Source organism: Durio zibethinus, chromosome 9 (genome assembly GCF_047325235.1).
Source record: "Durio zibethinus cultivar Kanyao isolate XHJ-2024 chromosome 9, ASM4732523v1, whole genome shotgun sequence".
Lineage (NCBI taxonomy): Eukaryota > Viridiplantae > Streptophyta > Magnoliopsida > Malvales > Malvaceae > Durio > Durio zibethinus.
The window spans coordinates 1,649,402-1,664,466 of record NC_143170.1 but is presented as its reverse complement, the minus strand read 5'-3'; the positions used below and the strand labels follow the sequence as shown (position 1 = coordinate 1,664,466).

The 15,065-nt window shown below is 28.5% G+C and overlaps 1 protein-coding gene across 2 annotated transcripts; it reads right to left on the bottom strand.

The window, feature by feature from the left end:
* Positions 1-102: 102 nt before the first annotated feature.
* Positions 103-3,900, bottom strand: LOC111314987 (uncharacterized). 2 transcript variants are annotated; one of them, XM_089765322.1, is made up of 2 exons: positions 2,966-3,900; positions 103-751 (listed from the first exon to the last, which is right to left on the bottom strand). In XM_089765322.1, the coding sequence occupies exons 1-2, from the start codon at positions 3,615-3,617 to the stop codon at positions 567-569; spliced, it is 837 nt and encodes a 278-aa protein (XP_089621448.1). In that variant the 5' UTR covers positions 3,618-3,900; the 3' UTR covers positions 103-566. The 2 variants fall into 2 exon arrangements, with proteins under 2 accessions (XP_089621448.1, XP_022772338.2); XM_022916603.2 differs by lacking the exon at positions 103-751 and having other exon boundaries at positions 2,786-3,894.
* Between the last annotated feature and the right edge of the window lie 11,165 nt (positions 3,901-15,065).

The following is a 15,065-nucleotide window of genomic DNA, read 5'->3' as shown; positions in this document are numbered from 1 at the left end:
TTCATGAACACCTCATATATATTAGATTTTTAAGGAGTCGACAACTACCCTAACTTATTCGAATATGTTCATGCATATATTGTGGGAATGATAAAAGATATAGAAAAAATCATAGGAAGTTTTTCATTTGTTGAGTAAGGGATGGTAAGGGGAGAGGAAGAAATGATTAGTGGGGTAGAAAAAGGCGATAGTTGTACTCTTTTTTTCTCTTGGAGTCCTGGAAAATGAACTGTTTTACTTTGAGATCGATCGTTGATGGATCGGAAGGTACAATCTACGAAGTAATCGAGAGATCACGGATGCATCTGTGGTTGTGCAAAAAGGCATGTTGTCATGTACTCCTTGCTTGTACATTTGATTGTACCCTGACAAATATCCTCTCCATTACATTGGTTTATATGTAACCACGCTTGCTTGCTTTGCTTCCATCCCAACTTCACAAAATCTGTGTTGTCAACAGTACTAAACTCCTCAGTACGCAGCTTGTCTCCAAAGCCATGTCAGCATTTGTCTGGGTTCATTTGTCTGTTTCTCAAAAGCAATTGCTGCCACTATCGCAATTTAGATTACATGATGCTGTCAAAACTCCTTTTTTTTTTTTTTTTCCAGTTTTCTGGCCTTGGGTTGACTAATATCCATGACCTGATCCTCCACGTGTCACAAACCCAAGAATCAAGATTCTCTCGACACCTAACTTTCCAAATTCCCCTTGCTTCTCCACTGCGCCATCTTTCCTGCTTGGCTCGGGCGCCTGGAGACTTTCAAAATAAAAAACTATAAATATAACGGATCATTTTCTACAGATGATAGATAACCGATTCGAAAGAACATTTTTTTTTATCGACAACTTTGAAGCGTGTATATTAAACTTGCATGCTTTGGTGGCCTATTAACCGCCCAAAATAAATGCAGGGCAGCAAAGGGTAATATAACATTTGGTTTTGACTTTTGATCACGACATTGATCATCACAATAAGATTCAAGGAAAACATATATATATATATTTCAAAAGATCAGAAAGGAAAAAGACCATACAGACAATGTAGTAAATAGTGTGCTTTCATTTAATAAAGGGACCACAATATTGCTTAATATAAAGAAAAAAAATCAGAGGGATGCTTTAAAGTGTGTGGCCAGAAGATTTAACAGTTTGTCTGCTCGTTTCAGGATCTTTTATTGTCAATAAACAACCGAGGAAAACCAACTCTTGATCCACCTGCACAAGCACAAGGGGACAAAAGGGATCGATTCAGGTTAGAGGTCAGCTTTTGGCCTCTTTCGATAGCTCTTTGGGTTTTTGTTTATGCCCCTTTTTCAAGTGTCTTTTGGATTTCGGATTGCATTTGCTAAAGCTCTACATTGCTGGTTTTGGAGTTCAAACTATGGTTTAAATCCAATAGTAGATTCTGAACTCAAACATTCACAGCATCAAGGTTTGTGAAAGGTCCCACAAGAAAAACAAAGTATGTGAGTGGTTTCTGAAAATGTATAGTGTCTTTCTTCACAGGCATGTCTGGTGAGAAATCATGTTACGTCCCAGCTTTTGTTGTAGAATGGTACACACTGCTTTTGGGTGTAATTAATTCCATTTTGAAGGTTAATTTTTGTTTTTGGAGAAAATTTAGTAGAAAAATATTTTGTTCTAATTGAAGAACTGTTTCAATGAGATGACTTTATTTTTTTAATAAATTTAAAAATTTTCTAAACTTATTACCTATATTAATTATTGTAATTAAAAACTGACAGTACATAAAAGGACATAGCTTAAATTCTGAATGAAAGTATCTAATAGCTAGTAGGGAATTTTGCAAGAATGTTTTTGTTGTAAAAAGTTGGATAAAATCAAATTAATCAAACATTATAAAATGAATGGAGATGCCTTTCTAAGAGATCTAACATCAACCTAGTGAAAATAGATTATATTAATATAATACATTGGGTCCAATTAAGTTACTTCTTCTTTTTTTCCAATTTATAATATATTTTTCTATACATTATCAACGAAAATTTTAAATTTTATAAATAAAATTAAAACATTATCCTGTATTTTTTATTTGTCATATTAATTTATTATTTATTTTAGATATATCATAATAAAGTTCACTATTTGTTATAATAATCTTTTAATCTCATTAGTAAAATAAACTTCACTTTTAATATATTGAGATAAAATAAAGTTTACAACGCCCTGGGTGTAAAATGTTATCGCAAATGAATCTTGTAGTTACCTCAAATAGTAGATTTAAATATTTATGTATTCGAATAATATAAAATGTTAAATTTTATGTATTTAGTTTTATATAAAAATTAAGTATTATAATTTGTGTTAATATAAAAATATAAAATATATTTTTTAAATTTTGTTAAATTTATATTTAATTATTATTAAAATTTTAAATCATATCATTTTTATATTTTAATTTTATATCATATTTTAAATTATCAGAATTACCACATCAAACAAAAATTATATCATATTTAAGGAATGAGGCACAAATTCTTTAGTGTTGTAGGGTAATAAATAAGATGGTTTATTACTTAGTTATTGTGCCATAATTTCAAGATAAATGGCATAATTTTGCACCATTAAAATCAAGTAATTAAAAATTTTTTAATTTAAGTTTTTTGTGTTATTATTGAACCACACTCCTTTGCCCATATCAATTGCAAGATTCAGAATGTGACAAAAAAATCAAATGCAAATTCTCAACTCTCTAACACCGAAAAAATTGTTATGAGAAATTTAAATAAATTGCAATAATACATTAACAATAATGTATTAAACACAAAAGAATTAAATTCCTTGGTCTGACCTTTAGCATTAGTTACAAAAAGTTTTAAAACATAGTCATATTTTGTTCCTTCCTATTGTTAATTTTTGACATTTACTTACTTACAATACAAATGATAAAGACAGAAAAAAAAAAAAAAAAAAAACAAAAAAAAGAGAGTTAAAGATATCAACCTCTGTACAAAGGAGAGTTTTCTTGGAAAGCCAATTTGGAAATCCTAGTTGGCCTGAAAACCTTCATCGGACTCGGGAAATACCAGCCCTTCCCTCTACTAGACGGGGATGATTTCAAATCTCCGTTGCTGGAATGTGATGTCATTGCCACAGACATTGACTTCTTCATCATCATCCTCCGTTCACCATCCGCCGCTATTCTCTCTTTCTCAATTTCTCTTTGATGATCTTCACTCTCGTATCGCTTACTCCTATTACTAGCTCTAAACATCGACCAAAAAGACGGCGTCTTGCTCTTATTACTCGCCAAAAATCCATTCCTTTCGCTTAAACTCTCCGGTTTCGATTGGAGAAAAGGAATCGCGAGGGATCTGGATCGTCGGAAGGCCGGCTCGCTTTCGATGAGATTGGAAACTCGACCGAGAGCGCCGACACCTGAGTTGTCCCCAGCAACCGTATTTGAGAAGCTAAAGAAGGAGAATGAGGAGGAAGATGAGGTAGCGCTACACGCGCAAGGACGCGCGTGGGCACAGTTGGGGCAAAGAGAAGCTAGTTTGTCTCGGAGGCAAACCGGACAGACTCCACTACGGCGTCGTTTGGAAGGATGCTTTGAACATTTCCAGACCTCTTCTTCATCGACGTAAAACACCATTTTTCCAGTGAAGGTATAACCTTTTTTATATTGCCACTTTCTTGAGAAAGCTTTTCCACTTTCCTGCACTAACTATTTGGTTCCCTTGCTCTTTTGCCGTAATATATTTGTGGCGTTCGTGAGGGTGGGGTTTTTATAAGGAAAGGTTTTGATTGGAGCAGATGAATGAACCATGGTTACTTCTATATCAGTTAGGATTTTAACCGTAGTTAGTTTCTAATTTTTCTTTTTTTTTTTTTTCCGAGCTTTTGTTGTTAGTAGGCGTCGATTTGTAAATTATTGTAGTCTGACGTGAGAAAGATAAAAAAAATAAAAAATTAATTTAAAATTATAATATTTGAATTAATTGATCATTTTTATTCGAATTAAAAAATAAAAAACTAAATTAAATCATATATTTTTATTAATTTTTTATATATTTAAAATTTTTACAAAAGTAAAATAATTATTTTATATTTAAATATATTAAAATTTATATTAAAATAATTAACAAAAAAAAATAATGAATTAAATAAAATCAATTTAATTTTAATTTGAATCAAAATTTAAAATTTTATATATTATCTAAAAAATTTAATTTAATTCAAAATTATCATCTTTAATAGGCCCTACAAAATATAAGCTAGCTGCCTAGCTTGTGGACTCGTGGCGTATCGCGTGTTTGATAACTTTATTTTTTCTTTTGGTTTTAAGGGGGAGTAGAATCTTACAATAAGAGAGAAGGGGAGGTTGTAGTCAAACTTTATTTTTTTACCATTAAATCCAAAAATTAAAGATATTTTATAATCTTATTACCGTATACGTATGCAATTAAGGAATCGTTAGTTTATAAGCTCATAGTTGTAGGATTTGAGTAGTAGAGTAGGGTTGGTCTCAATTTGAATCATCCACTTTTATAGCCCTTCTCTTCTCGAGATAACTAGTACAGATATGTACATGCTGGATATGATATTTCAAGCGATTCATAACTATTTCTTTTCTTTTCAATAGAGTTTGATGATGTAATTGTAATTTTTTTTAAAAATTTTTTTATAGATCCACTTCTCACAACACATAAACTTAAATAAAATGTAAATTTTGAAAACGTATAAAGCAAACCAAAGAAACCGTCGACATTTCTTGTGGAAAGAATAAATGAGTAAAAGCCCATGCGAACCTAATCTATCTTTTAGGGATCCAAATTTTCTGCCACGAACCCGTTATGCTGTTATGCTACTTTTAAAAATTGGCAAAACTAAACATGGCTTCGTGTTGCCCAATTCTTTCAACTCATTTTTTTTTTTTTTGCAACTTTAGGGTTTTGAATTTTGATCCCATAGACAAACATAGGAAGGTCCTTCCACATCGTGGCTCCGATAAGCCTTAGAGAGGCAATTGTTTCGATCTACAGGCAGATTAATCAACTTTATCATATATTTATGTATCGTTGTGAGTTGTTTGATCATTGCCATAAGGTCAACTTAGAAAATTGAAAAAGTCTCTGCAGTTATTTGTTGTTAATAATAGTCATAGAACAAGTTGAATGTAATCGCATGTTCGGGATACTCTCTCTTTCTTTCATGCGACTTCAAGCACAGGGCCTTGGTCTTTGGGTGTCCAATACGTTGCTACCACGTGGAGATAAAAAATGGTCCGAACAATTCAGATTGCAACTCGGCTTTGATTTATTAGGGGAAAAAATAAGTTTAACCATGGTCTGGGCTAGATCCAGCCATATCTTTTCTTGGGCCAAGTGCATTTAGGAAATGGGTCCATAATTGAACTCATTCCCTGGACAATTATTATATGGTGGCCCATGGTCTTATCGAATCAAGCAATCGAAACTCTATAAGGTGAACAAAAGCAATTTTTAATTTTACAATTTGACAGGAAACATATTTCTTTTATACATTACCCTAAATCTTGAATAGTTGTTGCAAAATGACATAATAATTAAAGAAAGTTCAGGTTTCATTAGTGATTCAATTATTATTATTATTATTTTGTAAATTTTGCTAATGGGTTACGCATTTGGTTAACTGCTTATATCTAATGGGTTAAAGACCGTTAAGAAAGGCTTCCAGTCTCCTCTTAGCAGCATGTGAAATGCAAGTTACTTTCATAAAAATTTGAAATCAAGGACTCTTTTAGTGAAATATATATAATATTTTTTGGAGATTTAGGCTACCTTCATTACTTCTGTTTTCATGTTCTGTTCTTCTATGAATGTAACCCAAATATGTTGGCAGGAAATTGTTTTGAGAGGACTAGAGAGATTCTGCTAGCGCCCCCAAACAAATCATCTTCAGGAAAAGCAGGTTTCACTAGCTGAGCTGGAATGATGGTGGATACAGGATTCTAATAATGGGGAATGGCAAATGGATATTGAAATTGGGCCAGAATGAAGGAATGAAAGGCACAGCTATCCAAAATAATTGGGTTGTCTTTAGATCAACTAAACAGTGAGGGGGCATAGCAATATTGACCCTTCAATTTAGATTCTTTACAATTCAGGTAGATTTTGATTGATTTGTTATCTTTAATATATTCCATCAACAACTTAATTACCGATTACTCAAACCAAGTTAACTCAGTGATCATCCACTTCAAGTACCCTTTCCCGTTTCTAATCAGATATTGCCGCACTAGCTTTTCAAAGCAATGATCCAAAGGCATCAAAATCCTCAAGAGTCCAATAATGCACATACACTATATATATAAAATACTACATTAAATGAATAGTTGCCGTGTGATTGGATTCATTCTTGCTGTCGCTATCAGATTCCTGTGAGAACTTCGGCAAACCAAACTAAAGTCACCAAAAGGGGATGGATGGAATTCATATAGCTACTCATCATCATTCCATTGTTCGTGTATCATGCTCATGCTTTGTCATGATAACAACTACTTAAAAAGTATGCAAACCCTAATGTGTAAAGGACTAGTGTCGTTCACACATTTTGAAAGACCTGGCCTCACCTTTTTCTTCTCTAAGTTCTTTCTTTCTAATGGGTTAGGTTCTTCTTGCTTTCCTTCCTATCCAATTCACAATGAGCTTTCTCATGTAATTTTAATTTCTTTCATGGTTTTTTGCGTTATTTATGGGATATATAGCTTTTAGGCACATATTAATTATTGACAACAAGAATGCCTAGCTTCTTTTCTTTATAGTAGTATAAATAAATCCTTCCACTCTTTTTTTTTTCTTTATGACTATATCCATAAATTAATCCTCAATCCTTAGTGAAAACAAGATCCAAATACCTGAAAGACAAGAGCATTTGGATTCTTTATCATCTAAGCTAATTGAAACTTTAATGAAAACAAAGTAAAATTCCCTACAAAAATTAGTTTATTTGGTAAAATCTCAAATGTATCAAACCAATGTGAAAAAAAAAAATCCTTAAAATTACTCAAAAAGAAAAATAAGCTTTCGCATGCAAAACTTAAGAATATCTTAACCGTATTAAAAAATTGGGCAAGCAATAGCATCATATGTATGATGGGTAGGTGGATGAATTTAATATTAATCAATTCATAGTGAATGAAGTTAAAGAGTACACTAAAGTAAAAAGCAAATTAAGCAATATAGTACATTCTTTCAAGTATTATTATAGTCAATCATTTCTTAAGACTTTCATTACTCGGATCTTCACTAGAAACTCCACCTTTTTTTTTTCTTTTGCTTTTAGTGATTCATTTGTTTATGCATAATATATATGCTAAGTACATATATAAAAGAAAAAATGTTTGTGGGAAATCCCTAAGAAATTTGCTTTCCTAAAAAGCAATGCAGCACCAGAAATATTCTCTATGTTTGTCGGCCTTTCTTGGCTTCACATTTTGGAGGTCTCCTAATTAGACAAAAATGTACTAGAAAACATAATTATTATTATTCCTATTTCATTGTTCAAAATAAAAAAAAAAAGTAAAATTATTTAATTACACTTTGAACACTCCTTACTTGAAAAAAGAATTCCAAAAATTCAGATCAAATAATTATTCATAAATCATGAAATAAATCAAGCATATATAGAACTTAAGTTAATTTTAAAATGCTTTAAATATTACTCAATTGATTTTATTAAAAAACGAAGTGAAAAATAAATATCTCCCACATTTGCCCTATATATATCATAGGGCAGTGAGATTAGATTCATGAAATTTAGTTTAATTTAGCTAATATGCAGGCAGTTCTGACAAAGAAAGATGGCAAAGGACAGAAAGATTGGAACAATTTGGTTGGTTCTGAATTTTCTTGGCAATGAAAATCATGCCACCTTTTTTGCAACTTGCTGGAAACCCAGTTACCCCACTTTAAGTATGTTTCTTTTCTTTCCTTGTTATTTTCTCTCTTTTTCTTTCAACAAAAATTAAAGAATTTTCTCTTTTCAATCAAGAATCAATTACTAAAATTAATCAACCATTATCGTCGACAATCACATCTTTTTTTTTTTTTTTCATATCATTTTCATTAGATTATAAATCTATTAGCCGCCTTTTTGACACTTAAAATTAAGAAAAAGGAAGGAGTATATTAAAGAAATTGTAATTAATTAAGCACTTGAAAAATGATCATATTTATTGAGTATTGAGTTCACACTAAAACGAGACGAATAAACATAAAAAAAAAATTACATAAAATGAAGTCAATAAAAAATTTGATGAAAAGAATTATACATGAAATTACAACAAGGAAACATGTAATTTGTAACTAGATAATAAAATTTATAAAATTCTATTTGTCTAGAAAATTTCTAGAAAGTGATCCATAATTTCAATTAGGAAAATTATTTTTAAAGCACTAATAGATTGAACAAATTGATGATAATGCGCTTATAGCCTTCCACATTTCAAGAATAGAAAAGGGGTTAATTTCTTTTTTTTTTTTTTCTCTTAGAAAGGCTTCAGGTATATAATTTCATGCAATGTCCCTCCATAAATTATTATTGAAGTGTTGTAAAGATATTTTTGGGCCAAATTTCAGTCACTTATCCAAACCAGTAAAGCGAAAACCAATAGTAACAAGAAACAATCAACTCTTCCAAGGTTGAAATTAGTTTGGGCAACTACAAATAAGAAGACAAGGTCAAAGCTAGGCAAAAAAAAAAATTGTCTAGACGTTATGACATGGCGCAATTTACTTGGCCACAACTCAAATTTACACTATTTGGGATGTGTCTAGGCCGGCCATAAACTCAAAGCCGCAAAAATGGACCCCCCAACAAAAAGACAAACAAAGGGGTTGTGGATCCCACATTAGAATTGCAATAGCATAAGTGGGTCCCATATTGGGATGGGGACCTTGCCAAGTTGCCAAGGACTCCAAGCACCAAAAACACGATGTGAAAAACGACGTGGCATGAAACAGCAGCAAAACGCGTGCCGTAACCATGGGTTCAAACCTTGTGCCTTTTCACTTCTCTAGAACAAGCCATCCCTGGTCAAATTCAACCCATGTGTGAATATTTCCTCTTTTAATCAACTTTTTTTCTTCTTTTATATTTTTAATGATTAAAATGGGTTTTTGGTGATAAAGTTTTGATGGTAATTTAATTGTTTAATCAAAGTGCCAAAAGATCCCAAAGGGAATGAGAGGTTTTTTTTTCCTCATAATATTATTTTCTTTTGCTTTTTTCAGCTATTTTATTTATTTTTTTTGTGTGAAGAATATAATGCTTTCAAATTTCATTGAACAAAAATATGAAGTCAGATGACAATTGGTTTTGCTGTTTACAAGAATGGCAATAATTGATGTTAGGTTTGTCATTATTTTTGGGTCAAATTGGTTACAAATGTATGTCGTAATAGTTATAGGATCATTAGATATAAAGAATTTTAAAATAATAAAAAAAAATCATCACTAATTTTTTTAAAGATTTGATTAATCACCAAAAAATTTATTTTTTTAATAAAATTATAAAAATAAATTTAAAATTTATCAAAAAAATAAATTTTGATATACGAATATCAAATTTGATTTGAGAATTAGTTACGTGTAAAAAAGACTAGTACTCTTACAGTACCCATAAATCGATATCAATTAATTATACTTTATTTTCGGTATTGGATAAAATGATTTTTATTTAAAATTTAATAATAAATTTTTTTATTTTTAAAAAAATTAATTATATTAAAATTCTCCAATATTTAAGAGAACTTTAAAAATAACTTTTTTGGCTGATATTTATTACGATATTCCTTAGAAATTAAAATAGCATCTTTTGCATAAGATAATTGTTGGTAACTTTTCAACATTTAAACAGAGTGCTAAGAATTATTTTTTTTGAGATGTTATTTTTATTTTATTTTTTATCTTTAAATGAAACATTTTTTTTATATGGAAATACCAATGATGGCATTATTAGATAACAAACGATAACTGAAGTCATAAATATGCGAATTAAGTGTAATCAATAATAAATAGATGCATTAATAGATGTTATGCATAATGATGAAATATAATTTTAAAATTGAATTCTTAAATATAATGAGATTACATTGATTTTTTAATATCTAAGCAGAGTTTTTATGCGACTATTTATATTTAACATATCATTTTATACATTTTTATTTATTAGTTTTAACCCTATTGTTAAAGCAAATTAAGGATTTGCATAAAAATTTTAATGAAATAAAGCTTTTTAAATACCCTATCGTCTAGGTGACATTTGAAAACAAATTATTTCAAGTGAAATTTGCACACATATCTTTAAGATTTTGAAATGATTTTTGTTAAAAACTAGGTTGAGGTTTTAAAGTTTAAATGATTTTTCAGTGATCGTTAGGAGTTGTTTATTAAATTTAAGATTTAAGTTAAATTTAAAGTTTTGGTCAATTTTTCAAGATTTAAGATCTCGTTTTAGGGTTTTGAGATTTTGGAGTTTTGAATTTTAAGGTTTTTGTTTGAGTTTTAAGGGTTTGGTCATAGGGTTTAAAGGATTTTAGAGCTTGAATTTTAGGGTTTTAAAGATTTTGAGATTGAAGGTTTAAGGTTTCAAAATTTAAGGTTTGGAGGGTTTAGGGTTTCGAATTTAGGATTTGGGGTTTAGAGTTTTAGTTTTAGGGTTTGTAGGGTTTAAGGTTTAAAAAAAATGTAAATATTTTTAAAAATCTCTAATATTTAGGTAAAATTTTTAAACAAGTTTGATTTTTATAATTTTTAAAAATTAATTTAAATTTTTTGTGTATTTTTATTTTTTATAAAAAAACTTATTATTATTAGTACTTGCTTTTATTCTTTATTAGTAAATAATTCCCCAACTGTAAACGAAACTATTTATTATTATTATTATATTATTATTTAAAAATAATTTTTATTCCCTTCATCCTTTATTAGTCTATTTTATAATCATTTTATATACTATTATTATTATTATTATTTATTAATTAATTAATTTTTTATTTAACACTTTGGTTATTATTCTTTTAAAAAGAATATATATATATATATATATATTTATATACACACATATTAAAAAGATTCAAAATTTTTGAAATCATTTTTTCATTATTCTTGTTATTATCATTAGTTTTTATTCTTTTGTTATATTATTTAATAAGGTTTGTTTTAAATTTTTTTACAAAAATTATAAAAATTTTAGCTTTATTACTCTTTATTTATTTATTATTATTATTATAAAACAACAAATATTTATTTAAAAAAATTTAAAAGTATTAAACATGCATAAGTAACAATAATAAAACTAAAATAATATAAAAAATTCAACAAAAAAAAAAGAACTAGACTATTGATGCTGGTTTAGTTCGTTCGGTCGAATGGTTCAACTAGATTGGTCAAAGATTAATGGATGTTGGGTAGTTGAGTCGGGTACATGAATCTCGAGTCAGGTTAGGATTGATGGACGAATCTTTCTAAGACTCAAAACGACGTTGTTTTGTTTTCTCTTAAATAATGTCATTTTTATCATTTTTTAATTTAAATTAATGTACTTAATTATTAATTTTAAAAAAATTTGATATATTCTAACAAAATTCGGTGTCTAATAATAGAACTTAAAATCATTTTGTTGTTAAGGTTAGTTTAGTTCAAAATTTTGAAAGCTATAATATTCAATTTGGCATGGTTTAAATCTTATTACTTAAAAAAAAAAAAAGGTTTATAATTAATTTCCATGCGCTTCAAGCTTCAAGAATCAACACAGTGGACTAGCCTGTTAATTGAGCGGATTTTTTTTTTTTTTTTGGTTTAAGTTGCTTGTGTCCTTAGAAGATGCAATTACTTGTCCAGGAATTTTGGAGAGTTAAGATGAAGCTTGAAAGAAGTTCCAATCCCCAATTATTCTAATTCATAAAGTAAAACTGTTTTAATTTGGGCAATTAGGAAACCCAATCCCTACTTCATGTCTTTGACTATGAATATTACTACAGACGCAAATGGCCAATGTAAGCCAAAGAACAAACTTTGGCTCACAATTACCTGGTGAAAAGATCAGAAACTCAGATTCAATAATTGCTTTGTTTATCGAAAGAAAGAAAAAAAAAGGGGGATTCAAATTTAACAGCAAAATGCATCATCTACTGCCAATCAGATTAATTAAGTTAAAGATTTTGTGTTTGAGAGAGGATAAAATTTTGGATTTTTCTCTACAAAAAAGGGACGATATCAGTTTAGAATAATTCATTGTCTTTGTTACATTTTTTTAAACAATGTAAATAAAAAATTTTCTCCAACAAAAAAAATTTAATTATTTTCAATAATTAGAATTAAACACTGAATAGAATTGTGTCCAGAATATACAATAACTCCAAAAAATCCAGCCAGGTAATGCCTGAAGCTAGCCAGCACCAACTATGTATCAGAGCTAAATCTTTTTAGGTCAAAGTAAAGGTTCACAATCACAAGAGAAACATACAGAAACATGAACCTTTCTCTCTTGTCTTCCACTAGGGAAAAAAAAAAGAAACTTCTTTCTGGCTTAAAGCTAAAGATATGTACACTTACATCAATTATTTTTCTTGTCAAAATTTGGAAATATCATGTTCATAGTAAGAAATAGTCTTTTTCTAGCATATATATATATATATATATATATATATATTTCATGGACATGTTCAAAGAAATTTCACTGCCAACAAAACAAAGTAACAAACATTAAAAAAATGGGTGACTTAGAAACTTTCTTTGGGAAAAAAAAATCAACTTCTATCCCAAGAAATCTCATGAAAGATTTGTGAAATTTTAGGATGATAGCAAAAATTTGTATTAAGGGATCTATAAAGATCATCCAATCATCTTTTTCAGGCTACCTAATTATTTATTATTTATATTAAGTGTTTTACTATATGAGATTATGGCATGCTTAGTGGCTTGATATTTTAAAGTGGCATGATATTTTCAAGTCCAAAATCTCATTTTACATAAATAATTTTTTATCTTTTAAAATTTTATTTGGTTTAATTATTTGTATTAATTATTTTAACTGTGAGTGATTTTTAAGTGGCAAGATCTTTTCAAGTCAAACCAAAAAAAATCTCATTTTAGGTATTAATTTTAATTTTTTTTTTTTAATTTTCTTTGAACATTTAAGACCCAAAGTTGAATTTGTCTATTCATTGTGTCTTTTTGATTATCTCTAAGAATGGGTGTTCTAATGGACCCCCCAAAACTCTTTTTTCTGTAGAGACCAAATTTATACAATAGTAACCTTACAATTATTTGAGAATATTCAATTTGCTTTTTCTATTGAGCATCCTATTCGTGCATAGATAATTATCAAAAAAACATATCTCAAGAATAAATTCTTTGTATAAAAAAAAGGGAATAAACCTATACTTGCCCAGAAAAAAAAAAATCTTAAAAGACCTTCTATTTATGAGCTAAATCTAGCATCGCATAAATGATAAATCAATTAGTTGGATTTTCATTCAAATCTTAGGTAAAGTGAAATTTGGGTTCTAATTAATATTTGTAATTAAAAAAAAAAAAAAAACTAATGAAAGCATGTCAAACCAAACTTAAATTTTCAATTAGGGGTTCTATATATAACATTATTTTCTTTAATTAGATCTTCCCAATATATGAGTTTTATTCTTGAGCCGTGTTTGGGTAATGGGTATTCAATCTTTCGATACGAGTTATGACAAAATAAATATCAAGCCCTAAATGGTCAATCACGCAATTGATTTTCTTGTATCGGAAAAAAAGAAATTAATTGAAGGTCTGCCAACCATTGTCACGCAAATTTTATATTGTAATTTAGATTTTCTCATTCTATTTTAAAAAGAAGAAAGTGTAAAAAGTACTAAAAACAAACTAATTAAAATTAGAAATCACATCAACATCTCTAAATGTAGTTTTAAATCATTAGAACACAAATTTAATTAATTTCAAGAATGAAATATCAAATTTCAAACCTCTTTTTTTTTTTTTCCTTTTAAGGTGACTATATCTTTTGTAAACTCAATCTACTTGAAATCCAAGATGTTGAAAGTAGCAAATAATCCCTTTTAATTCACAATTCTCTCTATTTTTTCAAATTCTTTTTGGTAAAAAATATATGTATTTTTTAATCTAATGATATATACATGATAACATATGTTGTTTTGTAACTCAATCATTTGATATATATTATTCATGTAAATGTTGTTTTGTATTATTCAAGTATATGTTGTTTTCATTGCCAACACTCTAACATATGTTGTTTTGTAATTAAAGTGATTTTCATATAAATGAAGATAAACTATATATCATATTTAAAAAAAAAAATGTAGATTTTATTCCATAGGAAAGGTTAGTGAGATTTTTTTTTTTTTTGGGGTGATAATATCATGTAATAATTCTCAAGCTGTTTAAAAGCAATAATGCCGAACAACACCAAACTCCATGCTATTATGGCCAACCTTTGATGTTAACCCGTCTGATCCCTACTCTACATGTCTGAGCTTGCACCCCATTGAGAAATTAGGTTGTTCTCCCCCCAATCATTTTGTCTTCATTTGCCGTTTATTTAATGCAACTCTTTCCTTTTCTTTTGTACAAAAATTATGATAATAATCAATAAAAGAAAATTAGACAAAACATAAGTGACAAAGAATTATTTCAACTTTAAAAAAATTTACAAATAAGACAAACTAAATTAGTAAAAGAGATTACCCGAATGGATTTAGATAAAGAATATATGAATATAAAAATAAAGCAAAATTCAACACATTAGACGTTTAATTCACTATTAAATTAGATGTTTTATAACATAATATTTAATAAATTTAAAGATTAAATTTTAATACTTTTAATAATTTTTTTCATTTCTAAATTGTAATTTTTTTATAAAAAATTTCATATGTATCCATCACATGAAAAATTAATATTTAGGCACAAAATCACAAATCACTGTTTAAATTAATTACCTTAATATAAAAACGTTGGTCATCACTAATGAAGTAATGAGTGACAATTAAGGCATTAAATAATCTTATACTTTAGAAAATTAAAAGAAATTGTAAATA